At 42.0% G+C, this 23,439-nt stretch overlaps 1 protein-coding gene across 1 annotated transcript; it reads right to left on the reverse strand.

Moving 5' to 3' along the window:
* Positions 1–4,627: 4,627 nt before the first annotated feature.
* On the reverse strand, positions 4,628–12,580 carry LOC132536955 (carcinoembryonic antigen-related cell adhesion molecule 1-like). Its single transcript, XM_060186425.1, has 4 exons — positions 12,241–12,580; positions 8,118–8,210; positions 7,007–7,258; positions 4,628–4,974 (listed from the first exon to the last, which is right to left on the reverse strand). The coding sequence occupies exons 1-4, from the start codon at positions 12,578–12,580 to the stop codon at positions 4,697–4,699; spliced, it is 963 nt and encodes a 320-aa protein (XP_060042408.1). The 3' UTR covers positions 4,628–4,696.
* Between the last annotated feature and the right edge of the window lie 10,859 nt (positions 12,581–23,439).

Consider the following 23,439-nt stretch of genomic DNA (forward strand, 5'->3'; position numbering starts at 1 on the left):
TATGCCAACTTTATCATAAGACTACTTCTTGTCTGAGGGAATGGGGAACTGTTCTCATCAGATATTTCAATGAGATCAGCAATAGGTGGGATTTGGAATGGATTTAACCTTAGGCCAATGGTAATGACATTAGGAGTTCACTTTTCCCCCCCATTTATGAACAAAGTGGAGAGTCTTGTGACAGGCTTCCCAGAACTTTTCATATGCATTTCAGTGCATACAACTCATCACATAACGTTTATCTTGACCATATTTTGCATATAAGCAAATGATTCTCTTTAGAATACATTATATAAATATTTGTGTATATCTATATAATATGTATATACAATATACATTAGATAGAAGAGTAGAAATACAGGGAGTCGGGCGGTAGGACAGTGGGTTAAGCGCAGGCAGCCCAAAGTGCAAGGACCAGCGTAAGAATCCTGATTCGAGCCCCAGGCTCCCTACCTGCAGGGGACTCGCTTCACAAGTGGTGAAGCAGGTCTGCAGGTGTCTGTCTTTCTATCCCCCTCTCTGTCTTCCCCTCCTCTCTCCATTTCTCTCTGTGCTATCCAACAATGATGACATTAGTAACAATAACAATAGCTACAACCACAAGGGAATAAATAAATAAATAATAAAAAAAGAAGAGTAGATATATCCATCTAACATTTAGCTTAAGTGGGTCACTTTTGTTGGAAATTATTGGGTTTGAGACCCACAATGTAAATCCCCAGCATCTTCTCCCCTGAGGGTGCTTTTGTCATGGAATAGCTTCCTCCTCTTTATGATCCAATGACCTGGATCTTTGAAACTAATGAAGGGAACTACCTGTCTCATTTGTGAGCCATGTTTTGGTCAGATACTGTGACTGCTGTGTTTTGCTGTTTTGAATGATGTGTCATGTCAGTGCTTCTATGGAGAAGGAGAATAGTGGCTTAGAGTGGGCTTTGTATGTGGGAAAATGCTTCTTTCCTTTTTTCTTATTTTATTTTAAATAATTATTTTTAATACCTTTTACAAAATTTTAAATCTTTATTTATTTATTAGAGACAGCCAGAAATAGAGGGAGGGGAAACTAGAGAGGGAGAGACAGAGATACCTACAGCACTGCTTCATCACTTGCAAATACTTCCTCCTGCAGGTGGGGATCAGAGGCTTCAAATGGAGTTTCAACATGTGCGCTCAACAGGGTGTGCCACCACCCAGGCACCTATTTTTTAAAATTTATTTATTGGGGAATCAATTTTTTACATTCAACACTAAATACAAAAGTTTGTACATGCATGATATTTCTCAGTTTTCCACATAACAATACAACCCCCACTAAGTCCTCTGTCATCCTTCTTGGATCTGTATTCTCCCTCCTCCCCCCCATCCCCCAGAGTCTTTTACTTTGGTGCAAGACACCAATTTCAGTTCAGGTTCTACTTGTGTTTTCTCTTCTGATCTTGTTTTTCAACTTCTGCCTGAGAGTGAGATCATCCCATATTCATGAATCCTTCTGTTTCTGGCTTATTTCACTTAACATGAATTTTTCAAGGTCCATCCATGATCGGCTGAAAACAGTGAAGTCACTGTTTTTTAATAGCTGAGTAGTATTCCATTGTGTATATATACCATGACTTGCTCAGCCACTCATCTGTTGTTGGACAGCTGGGTTGCTTCCAGGCTTTGGTTATTACAAATTGTGCTGCCAAGAACATATGTGGACACAGATCTTTTTGGATGGGTGTGTTGGGTGCCTTAGGATGTATCCCCAGGAAAGGAATTGCAGGATCATAGGGTAGGTCCATTTCTAGCCTTCTGAGAGTTCTCCAGACTGTTCTCCACAGAGGTTGGACCAATTTACATTCCTACCAGCAGTTCAGGAGTATTCCTTTGACCCCACAACCTCTCCAGCATTTGCTCCAGCCACCTATTTATTTCTTTATTAGTTATTGATTTACAAAATTATAGCACCACTCATCTTGACTCTGTTCAACAGAGTCATCTTGCCTTTGTTTTAGGTGATGGATAATCTGTAAGGAGAGGACTACAAACTATCTGATAAATTTAAGAATATAATTCCTGTTATAGTTATGTCATTTGAATAAAGCTCTAAGCAATAAACAAAAGGCAATTAATATGCATCTGACATCATCAAAATTGTCCTTAGTGTGAGAGAAAGAAGCCACAAAAATGGCAAGACCTTGGTTCATTTCTAGAATACTTGTATCACTAAGATAGTCATATTGACAATTAAATCTCCAGCTTCAGTGATAATTCTACCACCTCAATGAAGTATTTTTCACACTGAGAAAGTTTGTTCCCATCCTAGATAGTTAGACTAAGACTGAGAATAGAGCAACCTGCTACTTGTCTCAACGTTGGGACATTGACATGAAAGCCCTGGTTGTTCATTGATAAGCCTGACTTGTAACCTGATAAGGTAAACATAAATGGCACACAGGAGACCAGAAGCACCCCCCCCTGGAGGCCAGTTCTGCATGGACTGCAGCACCCTGCAAAGTGTAGAGCTGAGCAAGTGGAAATGACCCAGAAAGCAGTTGAGGGACCTGGCAGAAACTGCTTACTCTGGCATCAGAACCATGATTGATCTCTGGTCTTAGATCTTAAAGTCTATTCTCCCACTGCAGTGGACATGCTAATTACCACTGAAAATGATGTCATGTTCTTGTGAAAAATCTATTTCACCTTCTATGTGTGTTTTGAAGTGAGGAGGTAAGAAGTTGGGGAGTGCAAGAGTTCACATGAATGGTGTGCCTGCCTTGTCAGGCACAGGGTGCAGGCTCACGCCAGACTCCCTCCCATACACTGGAGGACGTTTGGAGTTTTGGTGTCTTTACTGCCTTCTGTCTTTCTGTTTCTCTGTCACTCTGTCTTTCTCTCTCTCTACCCCTCCCCCCACACACCTAAAAAAGCCAACTGAGTGTGGTGAGGTGCTGGTGATGACAAAAGTAAAAAGAAGATGGAGTGAAGTAAATTGTTTTCTATTTTGAAATTATTGTTACTGCCCCCAAGATCTGATGCCCATTTCTGGAAGAAATCTATTAATAAAAGTTTTGTTACTTTAAAAATATAGACATAGGTGTGGTCCCAGGATTCATTGGTGAGGATGAATAGGTAATCTTGTGACAGGTTCTAGGCAGGGGCTTCCCAGGGGGAGCCTGAGAACCATCCAGACACTGGGTTTCCTTGTACAGTCAGTGGTCTTTATCAGCTTGTCCTGGGTTGGCTGCCATGGGTATGGCAGAAAACAGGAGTAGCCTTGCCTAGGGATACCAGTTGTTATTGGAACTGCGGTTTATATGACCGGCCCCTGACAGGGATAATGTGGCCATAAGGGTTGCCTGAGGCAGTAGAGAGACTATGGGTTTGGATACTACATGAGGATGGGGTGCCGGACAGTGATGGGCAGGGTTACATAGTTTAAGGAAGGTTATATGGGATGCACTGGGTTATACCAGGACCCAGAAGTTGTGGCCAGCTCTGGTCTGCAGGGTAGGACTGTAGACCCAGATTGGTATGGACGGGTGCACTGTTGCTAGGGATGTGTGACTAGTTGTGATTGGATACACGATGGTATGAAATATAAAAATCATTTCAAATATTTTGTCTGGATTTGATCAGAACACTTAACAAGTCTATCTGAATTTGTCAAACAGTCCATGAGTGATTCACAAGATGCTGGGAAGTGTAGCCGCTCGCAGATCTGAGATCTCAGTGTGGATCTAGTGCAACATGGCAGCCCCGTTGCAAGCTGATGTAACTGTAGTCAAAGCAACCAGTAGTTGTCATTTTCTGCAAACCATGGGAAACTAGAGTTTCCAACACACTCCTGGTAGTGGATTTGGGGTCTCTCAGATACTTGTTCCAGTCACTCTGTTCCTCCAAATGTACTTCACAGAGGGACCAGGATGAAAAGTCAGGACTGGAGAAGGACAGAGTGACCTGAAATGGGCAGACAGAGTATTTACTGTCAGCTCTCTCAGTGCAAAGCTGAGACACAGTCATTCCTTTAAAGTGTCACTGAGAGGTGAATTTAAGAAGAAGAGCTGACAGTGCGCCAATGGGTCCCTAAGAGCCACTTCTCACAAACGTCCCTGTCCTCATCCACCTGGGGGATAATTTCCCCTGATTTGCTTTCCTCTACTTTGCTCCTGTGCATTCCTATAGTCACAGCTTCATCCTGAGCTCTTTGAACCCATTTCCTCAATCTCTGAATTAGGGGATTTGGGCAGATCATATTTTGGAACGTATACTTTGTCACTGTGTGAACAATTTACTTGTGTCTTCTGCCTGTCCCCATATCCATGTTTGTGTCCACTTACCACAATAACTGACATTTATCCCTCTGGGGGTCCAGAAGTGTGATTGCTAAGGTCTTATCATGTGACCCAACCTTGACACATGGCTACTCACAGACATGTGAAGGACTCAGTGTCACTCCACTGTCGAGATGCTGCAACTGAGACCAACAAGAGATGGAATCTGGTGGGATATGATCTTCCTTGCTAATAATGACATGTTAGTTCACCTTTTGTTGTATTTATAGACCCAATGAAAGCCTTCCCAGAATGACATACTTTCAATATACTGTTTATTCACAACAATTCTGAGTAATGTCCTACGTGACTGCCATTTTACATAAAAATGTTTGATAGTTCACTTCAGAGACTAACAATATATAGCAAAGGAGTAATATGACTCATTTCACATTCAGCCTGAGGGGGGTACTTTCTCTGAAACTGGCTTTGTTGGAGACCATACACTGGTATTCTCCAGCATCCCCCTTTGTAACATGAAGTATGGTGAGAGCCTTGCCATCTGAGGACAATTTCATCCTCTCTGTGAGCTGCAGGATCTTGTGGTTGAAGAGCCACCAGAAGGAGACCCCAGATTCTTCTGTAAGGCAGGTGAAGATAACTGTGTCCTTTTCTGAGACTGTGGTTTTGCTGGCTTGGATTAATGGCTGTGTCACTGTCTCTGTAGAGAAACGGGAGATTAGGGAATAGTCAGGACTCTAGAACTGTGGCCCTTTGATATTTTCACCCCTCCTAGGTCCTTAGGGAGGCTGCAAAGATTACCTGGATAATGGCTGTGATCCCCTATGGGAGGTCAAATGTCTTTCTATAAATGATGTTTAAATAGCAAAACGGTTCTAATTCTGAAAACATCAACTGAATAACTATTAGGAATTAGTCAAAGGAGCATGTACATCTGAAATCTGTAAGATTTCTGAGAAATAGTTGTAAGAGAGACAATGTTGTGAGGACAGTTATAATTCCCAACAAAATCTACACATGCATTGCAATTCCTCTAAATTGGAAAAGTTCTTTTATAACAGAGTAGAGTTGGAATACTCATGCCTTTTGATTTAGAAACTGCTGCAAAGTTACACTAATTCAAATAGTGTTTTATCTGACATAAAAATAGACTTGTAGACAAATGAAATAGTCAGCCACCCATCAGTCAGCCCTGGCCTAGTGATGCTGGTCAAGTTATGATCCCGTGATGCTGGTGACCAAAATGGCTCAGTGGAGAAAACTGGACAGGGTACTGAGGACCCAATGCCCAGCGGTGGAAGAGGACCTGTGTTGGTGTTGGACTCATTATGTAGGCTTCTATCATGGAAGAAAGAGAAATTGTACCCATAGATAGCTACTCTTTTGTAAATCATTATTTTCTTCATAAAACATTAAAGAGAAGGGGGTCGGGCGATAGCGCAATGAGTTAAGTGCACATGGAGCCAAGCGCAAGGAATGGATTAAGGATCCTGTTTCAAGCCCCTGGCTCCCCACCTGCAGGGGAGTCACTTCAGAAGCGGTGAAGCAGGTCTGCAGGTGTCTATCTTTCTCTCCCTCTCTCTGTCTTTCCCTCCTCTCTCCATTTCTCTCTGTTCTATTCAACAACGATGACATCAATAATAACAACAACAGTAAAACTATAAGGGCAACAAAAGGGAAAAAATAAAAAAATAAATTTCAACAAATGACATGTGAAAGCTGTGTATATACATACAAATGATAATGATCAACACTTACCTCTCACCATAAAGTTAAGTGGAACAAAAATAAAGAGTTGAAAGATATAAGAGAATTATAAGAAATCATTGAGCAAAACACCTCTCCAGATTCAAAGGAGGTCTCGAAACTTTACATCAGGCTCAACCTGACGCTGTTGACTGGCTACGGAAGAAGGGCAAATGCTAGAAGAAGAAGAATTGAGCAAAAAAAACTTCCTAGAAATGTTTTGCCAGTTATATCCTAGATTTGACACTAAAAGTAGACAATAACAAAGTAGATAAATCTAATTATAGTGAAGTATCTCTATTATCCTTTCTGTATGAAAGGACTCATCAAGAGAAAGATTGTAACTCTGCAAGTATGAGAAAACAGCTATCAACCTATGAAGCCAGATAACTACATTCCTATATTGAGCAAACATACAAACTGCTTCGGCTATTCAGCAGCAGCAAGAACAAAAAAGCAGTTTGACACTTGGGATCCATCTTTTTCCTTTCCTTGTCTCAAAACTCCCTCCCATAAGTGGAATCCTGGGCTGAGTGGTGGTGCACCTGGTTGAGCGCACATGTTACAGTGCACAAGGACCCAGGTTCGAGCCCCCAGTCCCCACCTGCTTGGGGAATGCTTTGTAAGAGGTGAAGCAGTGTTGCAGGTGGTCTCTCTGTCTCTCCTTCTCTATCACCCCCCCCCCTCGATTTCTGGCTGTCTCTATCCAGTAAATAAAGATAATAAAAGAAATAAAATAAAAATAAGCAGAACCCTAGGAGAGCTCCCCCTCCACGCACTCCAGGCCGGACTCACATGTCTTGTGAGAAATCAGAAATTAAGGGGAAGAAGTGCCACCACGCGGTTGAAGGAGGGCTCAGGGACAGATTTTTGGCTTTACAGTGTTTGTGGCAACTGTTTGAGAGGGAACTTCTTCCAGACTGTTTTCTGAAACCCAAGAGATTCTACTCCAGAGTTTATTGCTCTTGGTCCAGAAAATCACTTACCAAGGACTGTGACAGTCTTGATTGTATATCCATAGGAATGGGTGATTGAATTGTAGACAAGGCAGACATAGGACGCACTATTCTTCAGAGTTATTTGGGGGATGAAGAGCTCCTTTGTGGACTGCAGGGGCCTTCCATTTATCAGCCAAGAAGCCTGTGTGAATTTCTCAGGTTCTCCATTGCAGGAGAGCCTGAGATGGTCCCCTGTATCGTAATAGCAGGGTGCAGGGGAAATGGAAGCATACGGGCCATCTGGAGCAAAAGAATAAAGTTATTGATGATGTCATCAAAGGGAAGGTCATTTTCTGGTTGCTAAAACAGCCACATTGTTCTTCTGAGACAGATCTTGCCATGTTTAAAACCACCCCAATCTAATGCCTGTGTTAACTCCTCCTGAATATGAGATACTCATCTGCTCTTCCCATCCTAGGTTGTGGGCTAGGACTCTTGAGGACCAAAGCAGCCTGCCTCTCTTAGTCTTGACCCAAAACTGGGGCACAAGAACAGAGACCCCAGCACCTCTCCTGGTTTTCCAGGACCAGGGAATTCTGCTATCTGTTGGCATGGTATAAGTGACACACAGGAGACCAGGAGCAACCCTGGAGGTCAGCTCTGCACAGGACCCGGAGGGGCACTGGTCTGGGCAGGTGACTGTGACTGAGATGAGACAATGACCTTGTAAAGGTAGAGCAGAGTGATTATCAGAAATACTCCAGAAAACTCAGAGATGACAGCCAAGAACTGCTGGCTTTGGAAAAGATCCATGGTGCAACCCATGGAACTTAATGTTTCTTCCTGAGTGTGTGATGGTTATTTCTTGAGCTACAAGTACTTACTTTCAAATGGAGAACAGGAGTGTCATCACACTCTGGTCCTTGCAGTAAATTTGAGCTGTAACTTACTGTTGTCTCGGGCCCTGAATTCTTTTGGAACACCAGTGAGAACCTGTATCCCAGTTAGAAGCACACTCTCTGTCCCTTCCCCTGGCCCCTATCGTATATCAGTGTGAGAGATACTATTGGTTATTTATTCAGTGTCTACTCACTTCCTACAGTGTCCTTTCAGGATTCAGATAATTTTGGGTAGGTAGACTTAGAGTCCTTGGATGTACCAGTGCATAATGTTTCACTGTTCAAACTGTTTGTGGCCTTTGCCATATCCTTTATAGTAACTAACCGAGGCATGGTCATGTGAGCAATTATGACTATAGAGACAAAAAGAAATCTCTTACTTGTTTTATAAGATAATTGAACAAATAGGATTTGGAACTATGGAACTTCTGGAGAAATTCCAAAGGCCAAAAAGCAGGAGAAAGAAAACTCCAATAATCTCCCACCAAGTTTCAGCTGCTACCATGACACCATCCTGACTTCCTTGGGCTGATGACTTCACCAATGTGTCCTGAACCTCACCTCTCCAGAACTTTACCCCACTGGGGAAGGTTAGAAACAGGCTGGGGGTATGGATTTACCTGCCAACATCCATGCCACAGAGAAGAGATTACAGAGTTCAAACCTTCCACCATCTGCATCCCATAAAGAATTTTGGTCTATACTCCCAGAGGGATAAAGAATAGGGAACCTTATAGTGGAGAATAGAGGACATGGAACTGTGGTGGTGGGAACTGTATGGAATTGTACCACTGTTATCTAACAATCTTGTCAACCATTATTAAAACACTAGTAAGAAATTTTTTAAAAAAGAAAATTATGTCATGAACTTGTTAAAAATCTACTTCATATCCAAATATGTGTTTGTCAGTGAGATGCTAGAATGTAGGGTGAACTTAAATAATTTTTTATGTGGATGTCATTATTATTTCCTCAAAGATATAAGACCAATTTCTGGAAGAACCTCGTTAGTATAAAGTCTAGAATCTTATAGAAATGGAGAAAATATGTCATTTAATTTCTATAAAATGTTGTATGGGGGGACTATTTATTGGTGGCACACCTGGTTGAAGGCATTTGTTACCATGTGCAAGGACCCAGGTTTCAAACCCCTAGTCCCCTCTTGCAGGGGGGAATCTTCATAAGCGGTGAAGCGGGTCTGCAGGTATGTGTGTGTGTCTCTCTCCCCCATCTCCCTTTCCCTTCTCAGTTTCTCTGTCTTAACCAAAATAACTAAATAAAAATTAAAAATAAATAGAATTAAAAAATGGAATAACAAAATAGCAAAAATAAGTGATAATGTTGCTTTAGTGAATTTATAAATGTATCACAGGTTTAGAAATTTTAAAATAAAAAATTTAAATTATTATATTTATTAAATAGAGACAGCCAGAAATCAAGAGAGACAAAGAGATACCTGCAGACTTGCTTTACCACTCACAAAGCTTTGCTCCTGCAGGTAGAAACCAGGGGCTCGAACCTGGGTCCTGGCACATTGTAATAATATGTGTGCTCACCCAGGTGTGCCACCATCAGGCCACCTTAAATTAAAAATCTTAAAAGAAATGATAGAAATATGAATTCTTGGAACTAGCTGGAATTAGCAGCTTTGCACAATTTCTCCAGAGGGCTTCATCAGTGTCACACCGTATCCATTTGAAGAAGCCTTTCAAAGAGTGACTTTATTGTAATGAGGGAATCTCACAACCCTTGCTTTCATTGCTTCCAGAACTTATCCATAAATTCAGTAAAATAGTAATGACCATGGTCCAACCATTAAAAAAAAATCTCTGAACTGTGTATAAATAAATGTTAGAATTTGTTTTACAGTTTATAGGTAATTTCAGAGTTGATATGTGTGTGTGTGTGTGTGTGTGTGCATGTGGTGGGGGTGGTGTTTGTTTTCCCAAAAGTGCTAAAACTAATAGGTTAGCTACCCAAACTGACAAAATATTGTTAAACCAACTGGGAAGCAAATTTATAAATGTGCAAGTGAAACATTCACTTCTGAGAAGGAAAGATACTCTGGGGAGACACTGTTGCATTCTCTTCCCCAGGCCAAATCAGCAATGTTCCTCTTCTTGGTGAGCATAGTTCCTGATGAGGGATGACTGGTTAAGTGAAGATTTAGAAATTTTAAAATGGAGAGGAGACGAAAACCAAAACAGGCATGTAACATGCTTCTTATTTTTAACATCAAGCAAAACCAACTGAGTTTGTTCATATTTAAATATAAATACATAGCAGCGTCTACTTCTGGACATTGATTGGAGTAAATAAGGAAGAAGAGGAAGGGTATGGAAAGAGCAGATATAGTAGAAAAACTCTAGGCAATAAGTAGTGCAGATTAAACATGACTAGAAGACTTCAGAGACCAAGTGCCCATGACTATCCCAGGGGTTGGACCAATGCAGTTTTAAACTTTACCAATGGATCACCGTCAAAAGTTATCTAGAGATACCAATGTGTCCTGGAGCTCCACTTCCCCAGAGACCCACCCTACTAGGGAAAGAGAGAGGCAGACTGGGAGTATGGACTGACCAGTCAACGCCCATGTTAAGCGGGGAAGCAATTACAGAAGCCAGACCTTCTACCTTCTGCAACCCACAATGACCCTGGGTCCATGCTCCCAGAGGGATAGAGAATGGGAAAGCTATCAGGGGAGGGGGTGGGAAATGGAGATTGGGTGGTGGGAATTGTGTGGAATTTTGTACCCCTCCTACCCTATGGTTTTGTTAATTAATCATTTCTTAAATAATAAAAAAAAAAGGACTGGATGGTATAGCCTGTGTCCTCTGTTCTTCATGGAACCCTGGCAGGGAACAGGATATGGGTCAGAGTGTGCAGACAGAGTGTGCTGATGTCTTTGATCTTGCCACTCAGGGTCTGTAGCCCTGGTTCAGAGATATTTTTTATCTGTGTTCAGTTTCCTCTGAATCAAGTAGTATTTGGTAAATTATCTCAGATCAAAGCGTGTATAGTGGGGCCGTGCAAGTAGAAGCATCTGCTACTACTTGTTTCCATGAAAATCACTCTCTGGCTTCATCTCTGGTGGATAAGGAGCTGCCAGAAGCATCTTTGCTCCATTCCACCTTAGCGACACTGACCTTCTTCTAGAGTCTCCTAAGTCCCCACTGTTGGTAAACAAACTGTTGGTAAACAGTTTGTGTACCCTGCATCCCCACACCAAGTCTCAGCTGATGAACCATGCTTGTCTGCTGCCAGCTGTGGCTCTTGATGGACAGCCCTGGCTGGTGTTCAACTCACGAACTTGGTGATACAGGCAGCAGCAGCAGCAGATATTTGCTCCTCAACTGGGCCCAGGAAGTGAGACCCAACCCTGACCTAGGCTTCCTAGAGTCACTGTTTGATGGTTACTGAAGAGCTTTCTGCCAGGGGATTCCTAGGGCTTAGTTTGTATCTGTAGACCATAGGATGCACTTAGCCTGGTTCCCACCATGCTCTACATGGTTTTTCTCAGAGTCATGGTGATGGTCAGTGTCCCTACTTATGGACATTGTGGGGGTGGGAAAGTAGGTCTAAGGACTGATCTCTCTATGCTGAATTACTCCAGTTTCTTCTACAGAAAATTTAACACAGTGAACTTTGTTGTGGTATTTTTTTTCTCTTCTGAGTTGCCTAAGCTTTGTGTGACCTGAACTAAATCCTCAAGTTTCACCATGGGGACATAGTCTAGAAGGACATGGAAGGAGTCAGTGATGTCTGTGTGAAACAGAATTAATTCACTCTGCAGATGCTACTATGATTCCATCCTGACTTCCCTGGGCAGATGACCTCACCTCTCCATAGCCCTACCCCACTAGGGAAAGATAGAAACAGACTGGTGGTGTGGATTGACCCACCAATTCCAATGTTCAGTGCAGAGCAATTATAAAAACTAGGACTTCCACCTTTTGCACCCCAAAAAGGATTTTGGTCTATACTTCCACTGGGGGAGAAATGATATGGGGAAGATGATCAGAGGGTTCTGAGCTCCAATTCCATCACGACCCGGGAGAGAGAAGAGGAAAAAAGAGGGAAGTAGTAGTAGGTGTAGGTGTGACTTAGAAAGGAAGGGAATGCAGGACCATGGAAAATATGGACAAATACCTATAAATATAGACAGTTATAGAAGTAGTAGTCAGCCCATATCTGTGACCTTAGGAGAACTACTGCACTTTCCAGTGGAGAAAATGGGAACAAAGAACTCTGGTGGTGCAAACGGTGCAGAATTGTACCCCTGTTATTTCATAATTTTGTAAATCAATATTAAATCACTAATGAATATTAAAAAAAAGAAACAGAATTCACTCCATATAACAGAATCCATAGAGGAATACTCACAGTACACTTGAAGATGCAAATGTACAGATGTCATTTGAAATGATCTCCTCAATACTTCCAGGGTGTAGTATCCTGTGTTATTTCTGCTGACGTTCTTGAGCAGCAGAGAGCCATTGTCTTGGAGTATTGCCTGACTTACGAATATATCCCCTGGCACATCCTTATGCAGTGACCTATCAAATCCTGCAATCATAAACCCTGACTTCAAAGTTTCACCACCTGTCCACGATATGGCAATAATATCTTTAGTCAAATTGCGGGCAAGTAGAATGACATCCATTCCTTCTAGAGGATTAGGCGGTACTGCTTCAATTGTAATTTCAGAAGTAGCAGATGACATCCCTATAGTTAGGAGTGAGACTAGGAGAGAAACATTGAGTGATTAGGTTTTATGTGTGGGGATGATGTAGCACTGAAGTTAAAAAAAAAGGAGAGGACATACAGTGGCAGAACTGGTAAAACACACAAGTTACCATGTGTGAGGACTAAGGTTTGAGCTCCTGGCCACACCTTCAGGGGGGAAGCTTCACAACGTGAAGTAGGCTGCAGGTGTGTCTCTGCTCTTTCCTCCTCTCTTGTTGTATTTCTCTCTGTCTCTATAATAATAATAAAAAAGGAAAAAGATGGTTTCTGGGAGCTTAGGATTCATCCTGCAGGCACATATCCCTGGCAATAACCCTGCTGGGCAAAAGAAGAAGGGGACTCGGTATTGAGGAGGTCTTAATCTCCAGTTGGATGTGTATTTGTGTCCTAGAGGTTCAAGTTCAGCAGTTTAACCACTCTGTACTTGTTTCTAGTGTTTCATATCTTCTTTCCCAGGTGTCTGCCTGGCTCACCCCTCACTGTCCTCAGACCCCTGCTCACACTCAGGCATCCTGGGAGCTGCCTTCCCTGCCCACCTGCTCTAAGGGCCCTCTGTCTCCAATGTGGGACCTTTCCCTGCTCTGTTCCCTTCACGATGCTTGTCACCACCTGACCTCACCATCTAGAGTCTTTGTTTTTTGTCTTCTTCCCTATAGAGAATGAACTCTGAGAGGACAATTGTTAGTCTGATCTTGTTTGCTCCAGTGGAGGGACAGGCTGCAAACACCTTGGATGATTTAATGATGTTTCCTTTGTGTCCTTGTTCTGGAGTTTACTTGCCAAGTTCTAAGGTTGTTAATGAAATCATAGAGTATTTGGTTAATATTTTTTGTTCTACTGTTTTCATATAATTGTAACTATCATCATTAAAAACATTCTTGCTTCTTGACAAATAACCTAGAAAATTCTCTAGTGAGAGGATTTAGTTTGTTTTTCATCACCAGCATTATCATTGGGCCTTGGAGCTAAAGAACTTTAACTTAATCAGCTTTTTCTGGTAACCATTTTGAATTTTCCCCCCTGATTTTCCCATGAGAGAAAGGGGGGGGGGAGATGGAGGTGGCACTGATTCACTGCTTGCAAAGCTTCAGGAGAGTTTTAAAAAATTTTCTTTGTTTATTTATTTGGATAGAGACAGCCAGAAATCAAGAGGGAAGAAGGTGGTACAGAAGGAAAGAGAGAGAGAGAGAGAGAGAGAGACCTGCAGCCCTGCTTCACCACTGGTGAAGTTTTCCCCCCTGCAGGTGGGGGCCGGGGGCTTGAACCCAGGTCCTTGCGCACTATAATGTGTGCTCAACCAGGTGCACCACCACCTGGTCCCTGCTTCAGAGGATTTGTACCTAGGTCATCACACATAAACTTGTACACTTTACTGGCTGCTCCAACACCTGGCCTCTAAGGTATCTAGATTATTACCAAGCATAGCAGTCTCAAGTCATTGAGAATTTCCTATTGCTGAGTTCCTTCCTCCTTCCTGCCTTCATCCTTGTCCTCTCCCTTAAGCTGCAAACAGAACCCTTTTTAAAAATAAATCTGTAGCTCTGTCCCTATTTAAGAGACTCCACCCAGCCCCTATTCTCCATCCTCTTCCACCCTAGCAACAGTCCCCACCCACCTGCCAGTAGGAGCCACTGCCAGGAGACACAACCTCTAAGGATAGGAGATGAGTGCAAATCCATGGGGGCTGCTGCCTGCTGTGACCTCCCTCTGAGAGAAGAGCTTGGGCTCCAGTGATGCTCACAAGCACTGTGTCCCCTCCTCTGTATAAGACTGAGTGTCTCAGGAACTGAAGTTTCCGGATGTTAGGTAAGAAGCTTCCTGTTTGCTGAGAAGAGAGGACGTGAGTGGGTGGGAGATGAGGACTCAGGGCTCTCTAGGCATTTTTGAAAGGTCTGCAGAGCCTCTATATTCTCTTATCTGTTCTTCGAGCTGAGACTAGATTCTGGTCATGTTCTCCTGGTCTATTACTGGTCCATTGGGGGATTTCTGCTGTGTATCTTGACATCACTCCTGCTTTCCCCGTCTGTGATGACAGAGAGAATGAGATGCTGCACTGCCTGGGACCTTCCCAGGAGCATGTTTTTCAGAATAAGGAAGTAGAAGACATTTTAGATCAGACCCATGGAGGGGCTTAGATAGCTCAAGGTGGAAACCTGCTTCTTTACCTCCTCACCAAAGTCAAGGCCTGTTCTGATTTCTGTGTTTTGTCAGTATTTCTTTTTGTTTTTTAATTTTTATTTATAAAAAGGAAATACTGATAGAAACCATAGAATAAGAGGGGTACAATTCCACACAATTCCCACCACCAGAACTTCATATTCCATACCCTCCCTTGATAACTTTCCTGTTCTTTATCCCTCTGAGAGTATGGGCCCAGGGTCATTATGGGGTGCAGAAGGTGGGAGGTCTGGCTTCTGGAATTGCTTCACCTCTGAGCATAGGTGTTGACAGGTCAATCCATACACCTAGCCTGTCTTTCTCATTCCCTAGTGGAGCTGGCTTCTGGTGAAGCAGGGCTCCAGGACACATTGTTGAGGTTGTCTGTCCAGGGAAGCCTGGTTGGCATCATGGTAGCATCTGGAACCTGGTGGCTGTAAAAAGAGTTAACATATAGAGCCAAACAAATTGTTGAGTAATCATGAACCTAAAGGCTGGAATAGTTCAGATGAAGAGTTGGGGGGGTGTCTCTGTTTTGTAGATAGTTTAGTTCTATTTTAGTTATATTCCAAAGAGCCCATGACTATACTAGTTTTTTCTTTCTTTCTATTTATTTATTTATTTAATTTATTTAAGAAAGGAGACATTAACAAAACCATAGGGTAGGAGGTGTACAACTCCATACAGTCCCCACCACCCAATCTCCATATTCCATCCCCTCCCCAATAGCTTTCCCATTCTCTGTCCCTCTGGGAGCATGGACCCAGGGTCGTTGTGGGTTGCAGAAGGTGGAAGGCCTGGCTTCTGTAATTGCTTCCCTGCTGAACATGGGCATTGACTGGTCCATCCATACTCCCAGTCTGCCTCTCTCTTTCCCTAGTAGGGTGGGTCTCTGGGGAAGCGGAGCTCCAGGACACATTGGTGGGGTCTTCAGTCCAGGGAAGCCTGGCCGGCATCCTGATGGCATCTGGAACCTGGTGGCAGAAAAGAAAGTTAGCATACAAAGCCAAACAAATTGAGCAATCATGAAAGGTTGGAATAGTGGAGAGGAAGTGTTGGGGGGGCTTACTCACTGCAAATTCTAGTGTACTTCTGCTTTCAGGTATATATTTTGCCCTAGTTTATGGACACGTCTGAACATATGCTCTATCTCATGGAACTTGGACTATATCTAGGTTTTGGGACTTTGTTAGGAAGTTAACCAACTGGGATGGAATTAGAGAATACTATGAAAGGAAAGGTCTCACCCGAGTAATGAAGCTGAAGGGTTGTCATTCCACACCTGAAGTCTCTGGACACAATCTGAGCTGAAGCATGTTGAGGTGGCAATCATTGCATTGATTAGGTTGAGATTGGCAGATGCAATATTATTTGATGTGAATTGGGAGAGGCATGCGGGAAAGTGGGCCCTACCTTAAGGTTCCAGGACTGAGGGAAATATAGGCTTTATAGTGGAAATGAGAGGTTCCTGCTGTGTTAGGCTTCAAAAAGACAATAGTTATTGTTATCATCACATTATTTGGTAATTGGGTTAACTTTGAAAAGTCCCTTTGTTAGGGTTTGCTGTATAATACCCAGAGTCTTGTATATAGCTGTGCCACCGGTTGCTTCTGATCTACCTGGTCTAGGCTTTTGAGAGAGTCCGCATATCAAAGACACAGCCTATATATTAAAAAGCCTCAGTCTGTGTTGTAAAAACTTCAAGACATACAATCAATTTTTACCCCTCTCATATTAATTAGTGATTTATATGACTAGACTTTAGTAGGAGTGTACCCAGTGTACACAGTGCCCACCACCCAAAGACTGTGTCCCATCCCAACCACCCATTCCCACCCCCACCCCCTGCCGCCCCAGGAAGCCACAGGTCTACCCTCCCCCTCACCACAGGGTTTTTACTTTTGTGCCCTACTTTCAATTTAGTCAGATCCTGCTTTTATTTTTCCCTTTCTGATCTTCTTTCTCAACTTCTGTTGATGAACATGATCATCCCATACTCATCTTTATCTTTCTGACTTAGCTCACTTAACATAATTCTTCTACCTCTGTCCAAGATGGGTCAGAGGAGGTGGGTTCATTGTTCTTAATAGCTGCATAGTATTCCATTGTGTATAAATACCACAGCTTTCTCAGCCACTCATCTGTTGTTGGGCACCTGGGTTGCTTCCAGGTTTTAGCTATTATAAATTGTGCTGCTATGAACATAGGAGTACACACATCTTTTTGGTTGGGTGTTTTGGAGTCCTTGGGGTATATCCTCAGGTGAGGAATTACTGGGTCATATGGAAGGTCCATGTCTAGCCTTGTGAGAGTTCTCCAGTCTGCTCTCCAGAGAGGCTGGACCAATTTACATTCCCACCAGCAGAGCAGAAGGGTTCCTCTGTCCCCACAGCCTCTCTCCAGCATTTGTTGCTGCTATCGTTTTTGATGTATGCCATTCTCACAGGAGTGAGGTGGTATCTCAGTGTTGTCTTTATTTGCATTTCTCTGACAATCAGCAACCTGGAGCAGTTTTTCAGATGTTTGTTAGCCTTTTGGATCTCCTCTGAAGTGACTGTTTTGTTCATATCCTCTGCCCATTTTTGGATGGGGTCATTTGCTTTTTTGGTGCTAAGTTTGCTGGGCTCTTTGTATATTTTGGTGATTAGTCTCTTGTCTGATATATGGCATGTGAAGATATTCTCCCATTCTGTGAGGGGTCTCTTTGTTTGTTTGATAGTTTCTTTGGCTGTGAAGAAGCTTTTCAATTTGATGTATTCCCATTGGTTTATTTTTGCCTTATTCTTCCTTGCAATTAGGTTTGTTTCAACAAAGATGTCCTTGAGGTTTAGGTGGGAAAGTGTTTTACCAATGTTTTCCTCTAAGTATTTGATTGTTTCTGGTCTAACATCTAGGTCCTTGATCCATTTGGAGTTGATTTTTGTTTCTGGTGAGATAGGGTGGTTCAATTTCATTCTACTGACTGTTAGAACTGAGTTTTCCCAGTACCATTTATTGAAGAGAGCCTCCTTCTTCCATTTAATACTTTGGGCCCCCTTATCAAAGATTAGATGTCCATAGGTGTGGGGGTTTAGTTCTGGGATTTCAATTCTGTTCCACTGGTCTGTGTGCCTATTTTTGTTCCAGTACCATGCTGTTTTGATGATGGTGGCTTTATAATATAGTTTGAGATCTGAGTCAGTGATGCCTCCATTTCTATTTCTTTTCCTCAAGATGGTTTTGGCAATTCTAGGTGTTTTCTGGTTCCAGATAAATGATTGTAGTTTTTGTTCTATTCTCTTAAAGAAGCTTGGTGGAACTTTGATAGGTATCACATTAAATTTGTAGATGGCCCTGGGGAGAATATTCATTTTGATGATACTTATTCTTCTAATCCATGAGCATGGGATGTCTTTCCATTTCTTGGTATCAATTTTTATTTCCTTGAATAGTGACTCATAGTTTTCAGTATACAAGTCTTTCACTTCTTTGGTCAGCTTTATTCCTAGGTATTTTATTGATTTTGCTGCAACAGTGATGGGAGTCATTTCTGGATGTCTTCTTCTTCAGATTTAGTGTTTGCATAAAGAAATGCCACTGATTTTTTGTACATTGATTTTGTAGCCTGATACCTTGCTATATTGCCTAATAACTTCCGGTAGTTTCTGCTGTATTCTTTAGGTTTTTCTATGTATACTATCATATCATCTCCAAATAGCGAGAGCTTGACTTCTTCCCTTCCAATCTGTATTCCTTTGGTTTCTTTCTCTTGCCTGATTGCAATGGCATGAACTTCCAATACTATGTTGAAGAGTAATGGTGACAGTAGACAGCCCTGTCTAGTCCGCGATCTGAGGGGGAATGCTTTTGGCTTCTGTCCATTGAGTATGATGTTGGCTGTAGGTTTACTATATATGGATTCCACTATCTTGAGGAATTTCCCGTCTATTCCCATTTCTTGTAGAGTTCTGAGCATGAATGGGTGTTGGATTTTGTCAAAGGCTTTCTCTGCATCTATTGAGATAATCATGTGGTTTTTGGCTTTGCTTTTATTGATGTGGTGAATGACATTGATTGACTTATGGATGTTGAACCAGCTTTGCATTCCTGGGATAAATCCCACTTGGTCATGATGAACAATCTTTTTGATATGCTGCTGTATCTGGTTGGCCAAGGTCTTGTGTAATTTTTTGGCATCTATGTTCATCAGAGATATTGGTCTGTAGTTTTCCTTTTTTGTTGTGTCCCTATCTGCTTTTGGTATCAGAGTGATGTTGGCTTCATAGAAGGTGGAAGGGAGTGTTCCTGTTTCTTCAATCTTATGGAAAAGCCTTAGAAGTATGGGTACTGACTGTTACCTGGACGTTTCATAGAATTCATTTGTGAAGCCATCTGGTCCAGGACTTTTGTTGTTGGGTAGATTCTTAATAATGGTTTCAATTTCTTTGTCTGTGATTGGTGCATTTAGGTTTTGTAGTTCTTCTTGGTTCTGTTTTGGAAGGGTATATGTTTCTAGGAATTCTTTCATTTCTTCCAGATTCTCTAGCTTGGTGGCATATAGTTCTTCATAGAAGTTTCGCATGATTTTCTGGATTTCTGTGGTGTCAGTTGTGATATCTCCTCTATCGTTTACAATTCTATTAATTTGAGTCTTCTCCCCTTTTTGTTTAGTGAGTCAGGCTAGGGGTTTGTCAATTTTGTTTAATCTTTCAAAGAACCAACATTTGGCTTCATTGATCTTTTGTGTCGTACTCTTATTTTTAATGTTGTTTATTTCTGCCCTAATTTTAGTGATTTCTGTCCTTCTGGTTGCTTTAGGGTTCCTTTGTTCCTCTTCCTCTACGTTCTTAAGGTATGCAGTAAGGTCGTTTCTTTGAGCTTTTTCTTGGTGTTTAATATGTGATTGTATGGCTATGAGTTTCCCTCTCAGTACTGCTTTAACTGAGTCCCATATATTTTGATAGGTAGTGTCTTCATTTTCATTTGTTTCCAGGAACATTTGAATTTCTTGCTTTAGTGTCGCTCTGACCCAGTGGTTCTTAACCAGTATGTTGTTTAGTTTCCAAATTCTGTGTCTTTTAATAATTTTCTGTTTGTTGTTAAATGTTGGTTTTACTCCGCTGTGGTCTGAGAAGATACTTGGGATTATTTAAATACTCTTGAATTTGTTGGTGCTGTCTTTGTGGCCTAACATGTGGTCTGTCCTTGAGCATGTGTTGTGTGGATTTAAAGAGAATATGTATTTCAGTTTTTTGGGGTGAAGAGCTCTGAAAGTTTCCAGGAGGACTTGTCTGACCATCTCGTCATTTAATTCTCTTGTTTCTTTGTTGAATCTCTGCTTTGTTGATCTGTCTAAGTGTGAGAGTGGGGTGTTAAAGTCTCCCATTATTATTGTATTATTATTGATGTATTTTGAAGTCTTTGAGTAGGTACTTGATGTATTTAGATGGTCCCTCATTGGATGCATAGATGTTAATAATTGTTAAGTCTTCTTGGCTGATTGATCCTCTAATCATTATGTAATGACCTTGCCTATCTTTAAGTACTTTATTTAATTTAAAAATCTATTGTGTCAGAGATGAGAATGGCTGTTCCTGCCTTTTCTTGTGGTCCATTAGCCTGTATGATAGTTTTCCATCCTTTCCCTTTAAGTCTGTGTTTATCTTGTTGTGTCAGATGGGATTCTTGCAAGCAGCATATGGTTGGGTTATGTTTTCTGATCCATCCTTCCACTCTGTGTCTTTTGATGGATGAGTTTAATCCATTGACATTTATTGTGGATTAAATGTGCTGTAGTGCCATTGTTCAAGAATTTTTATTTGCTCTTATATATTGCAAGTATTATAGTGATGTTCTTGTTTATAAGAGGTCGTTTAGAATCTCTGTCAGGGCAGGTATGGTGATGGTTGCCTCTTTTTCTTTCTTTTTATTGTTTTTTTCCTGAGCCTGACATCTGATATGCAGGAGGATCCAAGTTATTATCTGGGGAGATGATGTCATTGCTAGAAAAAGGAGGAAAAGCTGAGTCGGGGGTCGGGGGGTTTGTGTGGTAGCACAGTGTGTTAAGTGTACACTGGCCAGTATAAGGATCTCGATTGGAGCCCCTGGCTCCCCACCTACAGGGGTTCACTTCGCAGGCAGTGAGGCAGGTCTGCAGGTGTCTATCTTTCTCTCCCCCCCTCTGTGTTCCCCTCTTTAACCCATTTCTCTCTGTCCTATCCAATTAAAATGACAATAACAACAATAATAATAACCACAACAATGATAAAACAACAACAGCAACAAAAGGGAAACAAAAGTTGCCTCCAGGAGCAGTGTATTCATGGTGCAGGCACTGAGCCCCAGCAATAACCCTGGAGGCAAAAAAAAAAAAAGCTGGATCAGGGAAAGAGAGTAACTCCCAAATATGGGAAATGTGTATAAATAGTGTTACTGTAAACCCATTGATTTGATGTGATCTGCAGGCTCATATTTAGATTAGGAGCCTATGTAAACTCTGCATCCCTATAGATCTGAGCTCACATTCTGTGGTCATTAGTAGGAACATTCCAAGATGCCCCAATTTCAGGACCCATCTTCCTCAAGTGGAACATAGAGTATGTTGTCCAGCCTCCCTTCGGAGGGTGGAACATTCTTTACTGTTGTTGATCCATGTTGAAGACAAGGTCCTATGGGAGGCCACAAAGGAGTCTATTGTGATGTTCCTGGTAGAGATGACCAGTAACAATGGAGAGAGAGAGATCTATTCAAGATCTAGGCCCAACATGTCTGTTTGGAATCTCAGGACTCTCTGACTAGGGCCCCAGATGATGGGGTGGCCTGATAGTGACAAAAGAGTCATCATTAAAGTATGCCAGTCTCTTGCCTTTATTCAGCTTTTGTAGTCCTTACTTTGATAAGGTCAGCTTTGGAGTGAGTGAGAGAAGTATAATAGGCCGTAGGTGAGGAAGATATCTAGGTCTAAGTAGAAACTATTTCATTATGGACTTTATAGTGTCTTTTTAGGTCTTTCTACTTGCTTACTGTATATACTGACTCACTGCAGACTATTGTGCACTTTTGCTTTTAGGTATATATTTTGCCCTAATTTATGGATACATGTGAACATATGCCCTATCTCATGGGACCTGGTCTATCTCTAGGTTTTGGGACTCTGTTAGGAAGTGAACCACTTGAAATGGAATGAGAGAATCCCATGAGAAAGGAAAGGTCTCACTGGAGTAATGAGGCTGAAGGGTTGAGAATCCATGAATGATGTCTCTGGACACAGTCTGAAGTGAAGCATACCAAAGTGGTACTTGTTGCATTGATTAGGTTGGGATCATCAGATGCAGTATCAGTTGGTATGAATTGAGATAAGCATGCAGGAAAGTGAGCATTTATGTCCTTTGACATTATTTGTATATAGCTGTGGCTTATAGAGTAATGCCACCAGTTCCTTCTGTTCTCCCTGGTCTAAGCTTTTAAAAGAGTCAGCATTTCAAAGACTCAGCCTATGGTCACTGCATTAAAAAGTTTGAGACATTCAATCAAATTTTCTCCTCTCATATTAATTAAATAGTATTTTATATGACTACAGGTTAATAGGAGTGTACATAAACACCATTCCTACCACCAAAAGACTGTGTTCCATCCTATCCTCCACCCTCCCTATACCCCCCCTTCCCCAGTGAAGCTCTACATCTACCCTTACCCTCAACCCAGAGATTATTTACATTGGTGCCCTACTCCAATGATCTTACTTTTAATCCATCCAGTTTGGAGCATTGCCTACTAATCATAGACTCTTACCCTTCACATGCTCTATGTCTTTCTCTTAAAAAAAAGATTTATCTTAGTCCAACCCCTATGGAAAGCAGCCTGGAGACCTCTTAGCAGGTTAGAGACCTACCCTATGATACAGCAATTCCTCTCCTGAAGATATATCATAAGGAATCAAACACACTTGTCCAAAGAGATCTTTGAGTTTTTAAAATTTATTTTCCCTTTTCTTTTCCTTGCTGTTTTTTATTGTTGTTGTAGGTATTATTGTTGTTGTTATTGATGTTGTTGTTGTTAGATAGGACAGAGAGAAATGGATTGAGGAGGGGAAGACAGAGAGGGGGAAAGAAAGATAGACACCTGCAGACCTGCTTCACCGCTGTGAAGGTTAGGGTTAGGGTTAGTAGTCTGAAGGAGACTCCCCTGCAGGTGGGAGTCAGGGGTTTGAACCAGGATCCTTATGCTGGTCCTTGGGCTTTGCGCCATGTGCACTTAACCCACTGCACTACGGCCCAACTCCCTCCAAAGAGATCTTTGTATACCTATGTTCATAGCAGCACAATTTGCAGTAGCCAAAATCTGGAAGTAACCAATGTGTTCAACAACAGATGAGTGGCTAAGAAAACTGTGAACAGGGGAGAGAGGTTAGCAATAGACTAGAGGAGGGAGCCAAAGCCACTTCCTCTTTTAGCCAAAGAGAATCTCACTATTCAGCACAGAGATGAAGGTTTCCTGGGCCCCTGTTCTAAGGATCAAGTGGCTCTGTGTCTGTTGTACCAGGTGGTGTTGATGGTCCATCTCCCATACACTGACACTTGGTACTCGGCATAGACTCTGCCCAGGGTGCACAGGACAGGAGCTCAGTGTGACTTCAGTGCATTCAGGATGACCCCTCTCAGTGGTCCTACAAATGTACTTGGTAGAAGGGCCAGGTTTGCT

This window comes from Erinaceus europaeus, chromosome 2 (assembly GCF_950295315.1).
Source record: "Erinaceus europaeus chromosome 2, mEriEur2.1, whole genome shotgun sequence".
Lineage (NCBI taxonomy): Eukaryota > Metazoa > Chordata > Mammalia > Eulipotyphla > Erinaceidae > Erinaceus > Erinaceus europaeus.

Coding starts and splice junctions, on each gene's coding strand:
- LOC132536955 (XM_060186425.1), bottom strand. CDS start 12,580: ATGTCATCTGCTACTTCTGAAATTACAATTGAAGCAGTACCGCCTAAT. Junction 7,259..8,117: donor CAGTGAAACATTATGCACTG/GTACATCCAAGG, acceptor CTTTTGCTCCAG/ATGGCCCGTATGCTTCCATT. Junction 4,975..7,006: donor CAAGACTGTCACAGTCCTTG/GTAAGTGATTTT, acceptor GTTTCTCTACAG/AGACAGTGACACAGCCATTA.